The 9,413-nt window shown below is 39.7% G+C and overlaps 1 protein-coding gene and 1 long non-coding RNA gene across 3 annotated transcripts in view; one reads left to right on the top strand and one right to left on the bottom strand.

The window, feature by feature from the left end:
• Positions 1-69: 69 nt before the first annotated feature.
• On the bottom strand, positions 70-7,115 carry ifrd1 (interferon-related developmental regulator 1). 2 transcript variants are annotated; one of them, XM_024290085.2, is made up of 12 exons: positions 6,891-7,114; positions 4,828-4,932; positions 4,672-4,753; positions 4,273-4,397; positions 4,037-4,194; positions 3,915-3,965; positions 2,297-2,475; positions 2,102-2,210; positions 1,042-1,176; positions 639-767; positions 448-543; positions 70-359 (listed from the first exon to the last, which is right to left on the bottom strand). In XM_024290085.2, the coding sequence occupies exons 1-12, from the start codon at positions 6,919-6,921 to the stop codon at positions 273-275; spliced, it is 1,287 nt and encodes a 428-aa protein (XP_024145853.1). In that variant the 5' UTR covers positions 6,922-7,114; the 3' UTR covers positions 70-272. The 2 variants fall into 2 exon arrangements, with proteins under 2 accessions (XP_024145853.1, XP_024145845.1); XM_024290077.2 differs by having other exon boundaries at positions 4,037-4,397; positions 6,891-7,115.
• LOC112157390 overlaps positions 5,750-9,413 on the top strand; it is a 32,937-nt gene continuing 29,273 nt past the window's right edge. The window contains exons 1-2 of the long non-coding RNA XR_002921147.2: positions 5,750-6,024; positions 8,369-8,468. This is a non-coding gene — a long non-coding RNA (uncharacterized LOC112157390). The remainder of the gene's footprint in view (positions 6,025-8,368; positions 8,469-9,413) is intronic.

The following is a 9,413-nucleotide window of genomic DNA, read 5'->3' as shown; positions in this document are numbered from 1 at the left end:
TAAATTACTGACAAAAAAGCCACAAAAAGATCAAATGGAGAGGATACAAATATATACATATTCTGTAGATACACAGTATTCATTTCTCTGACTAGGATCTCTTTGCTGCCGTTTAAACCCAAACCTCCGTTTTGTGGCCACTTTAAAACACTAGAGGGGTTTCATTTAGTTTTCAAACAACTCCAACACAACCACTAATGTGACAACTTAGCTAAAAAAGCAGAAAAAATTGATATAGAATAGGAAACAAAAAGCACAATAAATTAAACCGATCAGAATTCTCCCACGTCCACCCTCTTGTCCCTGAACTTGCTCCTGGCTTTTGTCCGAGCCTTGAACGCAGCCGAGTTGTGAAGATGCTGTGGACAAAAAAAAAAATATATTAGGAAATGAACATTTTTAAATAAAATTACAAGAGGTGTTTTTAGAGTTTTAAAGCACACTCACCCTCTCAAAGCGGGAGATTTTCATCGCCTTCATTGTTGCCGAATCAACCAGTATTGGAGGTCCCAGTTCAAACACGTCTCTGATGAACTCGTTTGCCTTATTGAGGAAAAAAGGGATGATTTTAGCTCAAAATTACTTCTAGGAGGAAAACAATAAAAGAAAAGAGTTGTAGTGGTTTTAGGAGACGGTACCTGTAGATGGTAGTTCATTCCAGACCCTACGAACTCTCGGAAAGCGTCGTAGGTCCTCTTCCTCACCCAGCTGTCGATGCTCATCCGCTCCGTCCCAAAGCGAATCGTTTCGGACTGAAAGTCCCCGTCCTAAAAACAACAGCTGATCAGATTCCAGTTGCACGATCCTTTCAGTTTGAGAACTAGGAAGGATGTTAACACTGGTACGCCACACCTTACGAATAACTAGTGTAGTGTAAGGATGTAGTATGATAGCATCACCCGTGTACGCATTAGCTTTACAAATACTTCACCATACTCTTACTACATAATGGTACGTTCCATTGTCATGATGTCCCTCAATGGACTCAATGTGACCAAGGCTTAAAACTCCTTAACAACTTGTGCTGGTTGTTGAACTGACCTCTACGGCCTTCAGGACGTCCCTGAACACCGAGCGCTGCTTCCTCTTGTCGTTCTTGGCTCTGTGCTTGTTGCAGTCGGTAGCTAACGCGCTCAGTTTGACACACAGCTGATCCCAGTCCTCAAACTCAAACTCCTACAAAGAGATTAAAAGAAGAAAACATGAAAGTTAAGGCTGCGCTGTATTTTATAAGGTGCTATTCGCCCCCACCACCTCCCTTTTGACTCTCCATCACTGGCTGAGCGACTGCTACCACCCTCTGCCTATGCCAGCCTAGTCAGAGCTGCAAAAACACTTTTTAATATGGTGGCTTTTCTGTTAGTTTTGTCCCCATAGCAACCATATTATTTCTTAGTCACCTGGAGAAAACGAACAGATCCATGTTATTCTTAGAAAAATCTGCAAAAGTACATTTTTGGATTTCCTTAGCAACGGAAGTTTTGTTAACCACGCCCACATTCCTAATATGTTCCTATCGTATGTTATATCCTTTTGTTCAGCTTGAGCCAGGGATTTATGTATTAAATTTTCACAATATTTCAGCAAAAAATAATTTGAGAGCAAAAGGGTAACGCCACTTTTGCTAACTCCCCATGCTAACACCATCACATTTCTTCCAACTGATGATGGAGGAGTTGGGAGGTAAAACATTAGAAATTCTAAACTTGTAGTGGTACTAAAGGTAATAACAAGATTTGTTTTTCACATTTTTTGGGGTAAAAATGTAATGATTGCTAAATTTCATGCTTTTGTACCAAATGGCCACCAAGTCCTATGTCCTGTGGCCATCCCATAATGATTTAAAGACTTCCCTTGGACATCACTGACACTTGCTTTTGTTTTTAGTTTTCGTCAGTGAATTTTAAACAAATTTTAGCCCGATTCATTTTTTTAAGGTTTCTCCTGTTGTGATGTCATCATTTTTTTGGGGGGGAGGGGTCATTCACATTTCCCAAAATTCATTTTCTGTGTGCACTAACCTAAATTCAGATGAGTTTGAGTATGTAGCGGGGGCAACATTTTTCAGAATAACAGTGAAAACAACAAAGGTGAGACTTACAGGCTCCGTGTCTCGAGCTAACTCAAAGAGCAGAGCTATGGTCTCCCCGGCAACAATCCTCATGTTGACATCTTCGCTCTCGAGCAGCTTCGGCAGTTTGGGGAGATGCCTGCGAGAAAAGACACAAACAATCATCTATTGTGAATGATCATTTAGGAGGAAAAAGTCCGGAGCAGACGGTCGGCCTCTTCTTACTTGTGCAAGATATCCTTGAGTTGGTTGGCCGAGCAGATGGTGAGCAGCAGAGCCCAGGACAGCAGAGCGTTGGTGTGGAGCAGGCTCGTCTGAGGGTTGATTGAAGGACAGGTACCATCTGCTCTAGCGTAGGATCGGGTGAACAGGTTCTCAAAACACTCCATGGTGGCCTGTACGTCCTGGAAGCAAAGCAGGAGGATCAAAAGGGGTTTGACCGACGACTTATTGGACGGTAGAGCTGCCACGATTAGTCGACGACTAATGGACTTAAAATAGTCGACGATTAATTTAATAGTCGATTAGTCGTTACTTTCTATTATATAGAGTCAGAGTGTAGTAAAGTTTTTTGGACTATTCTGCCATTTATTGAGGTTTTTTAGGCCATTAGTTTAGCTAATATTTCAACTACATGCTAGCCATTTTGGCTAATTTAAGATTTGTCCAGTTATTTATGCTAATATTTCAGCTACAAGCTAGCCGTTTTGGTAAATTTAGGATTTGTCCCGTTTTTTTTTAGGAAAATTTGGAGTTTAGCTATTGTTTCAACTACATGCTAGCTGGTGTGGTTAATTTAAGATTTGTCCAGTTCTTTAACCTAATTTGGAGTTTAGCTAATATTTTTAGCCACATGCTAGCCATTTTGGCTCATTTAGGATTTTTTCATTTTTTAGGCTTTTTCGGAGTTTAGCCAATATTTCAGCTACAAGCTAGCCATTTCGGCTAATTTAGGATTTGTTCCGTTTTTTTAGGATAATACTGAGTTTAGCCAATATTTAAATTACATGCTAGCTGGTTTGGCTAATTTAAGATTTGTTCAGTTTTTAGGCTAATTTGGAGTTTAGCTAATATTTCAGATACATGCCAACTATTTTGTCTTATTTAGTATTTTTTCATTTTTTTAGGCTATTTGGGAGTTCTTGGGCTTTTTTCAGTTCATTCATTCATTCATTCATTCATTCATTCATCTTCCAGACCACTTTTTCCCTTTCGGGGTCGCGGGGGTGCCGGAGCCTATCCCGGCTACTGATGGGCGAAGGCGGGGTACACCCTGGACAGGTCGCCAGTCTGTCTCAGGGTCACAATCACACACATCCACTCTCACATTCACACCTAGAGGCAATTTAGAGTCACCAATTAACCTATGAAGCATGTTTTTGGATGGTGGGAGGAAGCCGGAGTCCCCGGTGAAAACCCACGCATGCACGGGGAGAACATGCAAACTCCACACAGAAAGGTCCCAGCTTCTCGCTGTGAGGCAAGAGCGCTAACCACTGCGCCACCGTGCAGCCCGCTTTTTTCAGTTTTTTGGGCTAATTCCACATTTAACTTAATATTTTAGCTGGCTATTAGCTTCAGCGATTTTAGCTATCAATTTCAGCATCTTCAGTGACCAAATTCAGCTTACAGCATTCACACTAGCATTATCACAGGTAATGCTATACATCTAGTTTTTAGTTACTTTAAAGTTAATGATGGTTAAGATGTGTGCTTCACATCCACTTTGCGCATGACCCGATAAGTAGACTAATTGGAAAAAATAATCGTGATTAGTCGACTATTAAAATAATTGTTTGTGGCAGCACGATTGGCGGGAAGGAGACAAAGCGAGATGGCTTACCAACACATCGTCCTCTGCAACAAGCGTACAAAGACCCAAACTCGTCGCCACCTAAAAAGTAAAAGCACCTTAGAGGCTGGAACAATCAGAAAATCCATCCTTTGGCTCTGCGATAAACTCACTGCTTGTCTGGCTTGAATGTTGGCCGATCCATCTGCCAAGATGTTCTTGAAAATGGGCTTCAGGGTTTTAAACACCTCCTCGCTTTCTATTCCTGAACCCAGCTGGATGCAGAGCAGGCAAGCTAACGAGGCCGCCGCTCGCTGCTCCTCTCCTTTGCCTACAACGAGTACAAATACAGCAGGTGAGTAAACGTGACTCAAACGTTTAGGGGGAAGGGGACGTTTGGACGACGTACCCTTTTTGAGGCAGCGCTCAATGCTGTCGGTGATGGTCATTCTTCTCTCAGAGATGAACTCGTAGAGGATCCGCGTGGCCATGGCGGTCTTCAGCCCGTCCAGAGCGCCCTGTCTGGTCTTTGCACTGACAAGACAGAGACAATGTTATCTTTAAAACATGAACACATATTAACAACTCACTCTAATGACAATAGTGTTCAACACGATGGAGGTTATTGGGGTACAAATGGCTTTAATCTAACATGAGAGCATGTAAACAGATGGCTATCGGCCGCTCTGCAGAAACTATGTCCTAGAAAGTTGACTAAAAACAGCAAAAAAGCTTTTAAATAGCTCGAAAGATTACCAGAGTGGGTCTTAAAAACACTGAAAACAAACTGGTCAGAACAAGCTCGAACCTTTTGTCCACAGTGCTGTCAATGAAGCCCTTCAGCTTATACTGAAAATCCTCCTGGGCTGTGTCTTCACTTCCATCTCCACCTAAACAAATGTAAAGCAGTTTGTTGAACGTGCCGTCACATCTCATAAACAAACAAAAACAAACATAAACGGACCTTCATCTGCTACACTGGTGGAATCACTGAAGCTGCTGCAGTGACTGAGGGTTTCAATGGAGGCGTCCTCGTCACTGAAAGGCTGCACAGCTCCATGCTGTCCCCCTAAACAAAGCAGAAGAAAAAACAGGGTTAGCTGGAAATCCAATTCTTTGGAATGCTGTTTGCGTTATGTAACCCAAACACCACGCAGGTACTGCAGAGAATCCTGCGCTTATCTAATCAGCTGGGCGCCCTTTGCACAGCTTATCCTGCAGACGACTTTTATCATCAGCGAGCACGAGAACGCTGTCAGCGTGATCTCATGTCATGTCACCTGTGCAAACAGCATGCAGGTTGAGGAGGAACTGCCCGCCACAGACCCACATGTCGCCAGATGCTGGGTTTGTTGGGTTTTATTGGCATGTCAGCACATAACTATTACGTGGTTTGTGACACAAGCAAGTTGCTTCCTGTTTAACTTCACAATAGCAAGAAAAAGAGCTTGGTTGCAAAGTTGTGTGGGTTTTTTCCACTTTAAATGCATTTTATTATTATTAAATAATTGCAATTAAACCACCTACAAACATGAGAAACCTTTGAAATAAAGAAGGTAAGAGCAGCACCCTCAGCTCTTGGGTGACCTTACTGTTTTTATTTGCCTAACTTGTGGAAGCAACCACAGAGCCAAAATATAGGGGGAGCAGCTTTTAAAAAAGAAAAAAAAACGCCATACTTTGCTTTATTCCGCTCTTTTTCTTTAAAATACTATGGGTTAAATGAGGAACAATATTAAACTTGAAAAATAATGCGACTTTATAAGTTAACTATCAATGGTAGTAAAATAGTAAGTTATTGCTGCGTTATCGGTGTTGTGAGCACAAAGGATTGTGGGATTGATTTTTTTTCTGCTTCCATTAAAGTTGACTTTTTTTTTCTTAAGAAGGAAATTGAGGAAGTAACCTCAGTTTTTTTTTTTTTTAAGTTTCCTAATGATTTTTACTTATTTGTTACTTCCGTGTCAGTTTACCCCATAAGTATCCTAAATGGTACATTCCGACGGACCCCTGCCTATGAAAGGGCGCAAATACACAAACACAATAAATAAAGTTTTGTTGAAGCTGAAACTTTATTTAAACAAATCGTTACATTTTTCATTTAAGCTATAGCTAGCGCGACTTCACTTGGTCGACCTAAATTCCCCAGCAGAAGACACAGGTATACCCCACTTATTACAACATTCCAACTAAAATTAGCTTATTTCGACATGTTGACACGAGGCCAAACGCTTTAGCCAACAATTCATTTGACAACAGGTCATTTTATCGAATGAAAACACTGTGTGTTGGTGTGTACAGAGTGTACAAGTGTTGACGTGGACCCTCCTTCCTGCTCGACAGCTGATTTCTGAGAAGCGGGCGCCGCCTCTCTGGCTCCCCGCTCACGAGGGTCCAAAATGTCCGCTTTTTTTGTTGCTACGCATAAAATAACAACCCAGAACAAGTGCGCATTTTAATAAAAATCCGCTTCATATAGTAGTTAGGAGTCGGAAAACACCGGTTGACACGAACGCCGGTCAGAACAAAGTGTGCCAGTCCCAAATTGACGTCAAGCTAACAAGTCGACCACACCAACTAGACTACGACAGACTAATATGTGTTTAAATACGCCATAATTAGACACGTTGGGGGTTTTAAAATCAGTTTTGTTTATAAATTTACATGCGTATCTTTACATAATATTCTAACCTAGCAACCACATGTTTGGACGGGGAGTGGCTAATGCTATTTAGCCACGCACAAACAACTTCTTTTAAATAAAGATTTAATCATTCAAGACGATTAGCCTTAAAATATAAACATGTCAGACGTCTACAAGTTTGGGCGGTAATAATATTGGTTATTCTTTGTTTGATAATTGTAAGCGTAGTCAAATAGGCCCGTCCCCAACATTTGTAGTTCAATTTATAAATATTTCTAACAGAAGTCAATAGGCCGACATCAACAACGGACTACAATACCCACGCGCGGGCTAAGCACTTAGCATCCAGGCCACAGCATTGCGGCCAAGCGGCAACTACTCACCCTTGCTGTTCTTCTTCTTGGTCCTTGGCATTTTGTGCAGATTTAAATTTTATCCAAAATCAGCCAATACACGACCAGCTTTTATTGTATTGTCTAGTAAAGGTAAAATGTTCCCGTGGCACAGTGGATAAAAAGTAATCGAAAGCGATCTTGGAAATAAACTGTTGGCCGAGACGATACATTTTCCTCTCATACACCAGTGCTCCGCGGCTGGAGAGCGGCTCCCGTTTTTATACCGGCACCATGGTGACGAGGCGGTTTCCCGGCATCTTTGACCAATCCAGGAAGAGGAAGGCACGTGACGTAGTAGCAGGGCAGAGAGTTGAACGCGTTCATGGCTGTTGTGGGAAAAAGTGGCCATGAATGGTTATGAAATGTTGGACAGTTTATCTACTTCCTTTTATGTCACAAGAAGCTAATATTTAAACCCTGTTTACTAAAATAAATCTAAAATATTGTCGAACGTATCATACACATTAATCATAAATTAAAACACATTAAAAAACAAAACATATTTTAGTATTTTGACGGAAAGTAGCTTAATTATTGTGAAAAGGGCAGACATTTTTTAAACTTGCCATATACAAGTCTTAATCTAAAAATATGTCGTCTTCATTTAAGGGAAAATATATATATATATATATAACTTTTTGTGGGGGGTCTCCTAACCAACTAAGTAACTTTTAAAATCTAGATATAAGTACATTTATTTATTTGTGTAATATTAATGTGTAATTTATTATCATTTATTTATGTATTGTTGTGTATAATATTATTTATTTAACATCAAATTGTGAATAAAAAATGATACAAACAAGTTACATCATTATCAATCAATCAATACACAATTTTTGAGCCAACAAGTGCATATATTTTAAATAAATAATTTCCATTATGTGCAAAAAACTAAACTGCTTTTATTCTAATTTATGAAAATTAAGATTTTTTTGTTTGTATCTTTTTTCCACATTCTTTATAGTTACACTTAACACAATATGTCACAACGGAACTCAACAATTTAGCTCAGATGTAAATTCTTTTTTTTTATTTCACAAGTTTTATTTGTTTACAAATGTTTTTATTAAAAGCTGCTAATTATTATCTTTTGTACCTAGCAAATATATCGAACTTGCTTAGTTTTATACTTTTTTTTAGCATGAATGCTTTTATTTTGTTGTTGTCTTTTATCCTGTTTTTACCGGAACTAATCAAAAGAATAAATAATATTACTGTTCTTTCAGTATACTAAATGTTAAAAAGTTGCAAGCATTTTCGGTAATTGTGGTGTGAGGACCTGAAGCTAGTTAAAGATGGAACTGGCAGAAATTTGAGCATCATTTTGGTTTTCTGAAGAAGGCCAAAACTCCAGCGTGACCACACCCAACGACCCTGTGATGAGGCTGGAGGGATTACAAGAGGAGAGGCCTTTCACTCTGGGTTCTCGTCTTTGTTTCCATTAATGAGCCATTCTCTTACAGGAATGCTGGTATCCCACCTGGAGGATACGAATGTGGGCTGAATCCTGCACCACTCAGGCTGATGAAGCCACTTGGATGAGCAGAGAAACGTTTTAAGGAGGTAGATTTTTACGCTCAGTTGCCATGGCTCAACTTCAAGACGATGTCTCCTGAATGAATGAGAACATTCACCAACACTTTGAGTTACACTGCCACCAAATGAGAAGGTGTTGCAACTGTATGACCTTCCAGGGTGGGGTGTATACATGAATGTAACGAAATGTGCTGAAGCGTCCCCTTCGCATCGTATGGTTCAGGCTTCCATTAATTTCTGATAATGCACACTTAGAAGAGCATTATCCTGTTTACACCATGGTCACTTACCAAATACACGAGTATTCAATCAATTATTAGTAGTTATCTCTTCTAAAAGTTTAAATAGCTTTTTCACAAATTATTTGATTTCTGGTGCGACGCGTTGTTATGGTAACAGTTACAGAACTTGTACTGAACTTGCACTGCAGTGGCGAAGGAAAGTGGTATACTAAATATCACGATAAGTTAAACAAATCATCAGTTCAGCTCAGATGCTACGGACTAGCAACTAGGCCAGTGCATAGTGACCGGAACTTTTCTGTAGGACTTTATTATCACTGTGCATTATCACTTGTTTATACACACCATATAGCCAATCAGAATTGAGTATTCACTGAGGTATAAAGTAGTGATAATGTTCTCCCTAAGATTGGTAAATCAGAGAATGCATGACATAGGCCGCGCCAACAACAGATGTTGTTTTTGAGCGGAAATGAAGTCAACATAAAAATTAACCTTTTTTTTTACATTTTTGATAATTCCTTCAAGCTTACAACACGCACTTTCAAGTTTAAAACTTCTATATATATAGTTTTAATTTGCAAACTGGCTTTACATTCACTTTACAGGGTAACCAAACCCTAAATCAACTTTTTTTGGCTGTTGACCTCTATAAATGAGGCTTTAAAAGTGCTGTCTGTTGGTCATTGTCAATTTTTTGAAGTAAACTTGTTTAATTCTCGAAAATATA

This window comes from Oryzias melastigma, linkage group LG23 (assembly GCF_002922805.2).
Source record: "Oryzias melastigma strain HK-1 linkage group LG23, ASM292280v2, whole genome shotgun sequence".
Taxonomy (NCBI): domain Eukaryota; kingdom Metazoa; phylum Chordata; class Actinopteri; order Beloniformes; family Adrianichthyidae; genus Oryzias; species Oryzias melastigma.
This window is presented reverse-complemented; position numbering and strand designations above follow the sequence as displayed.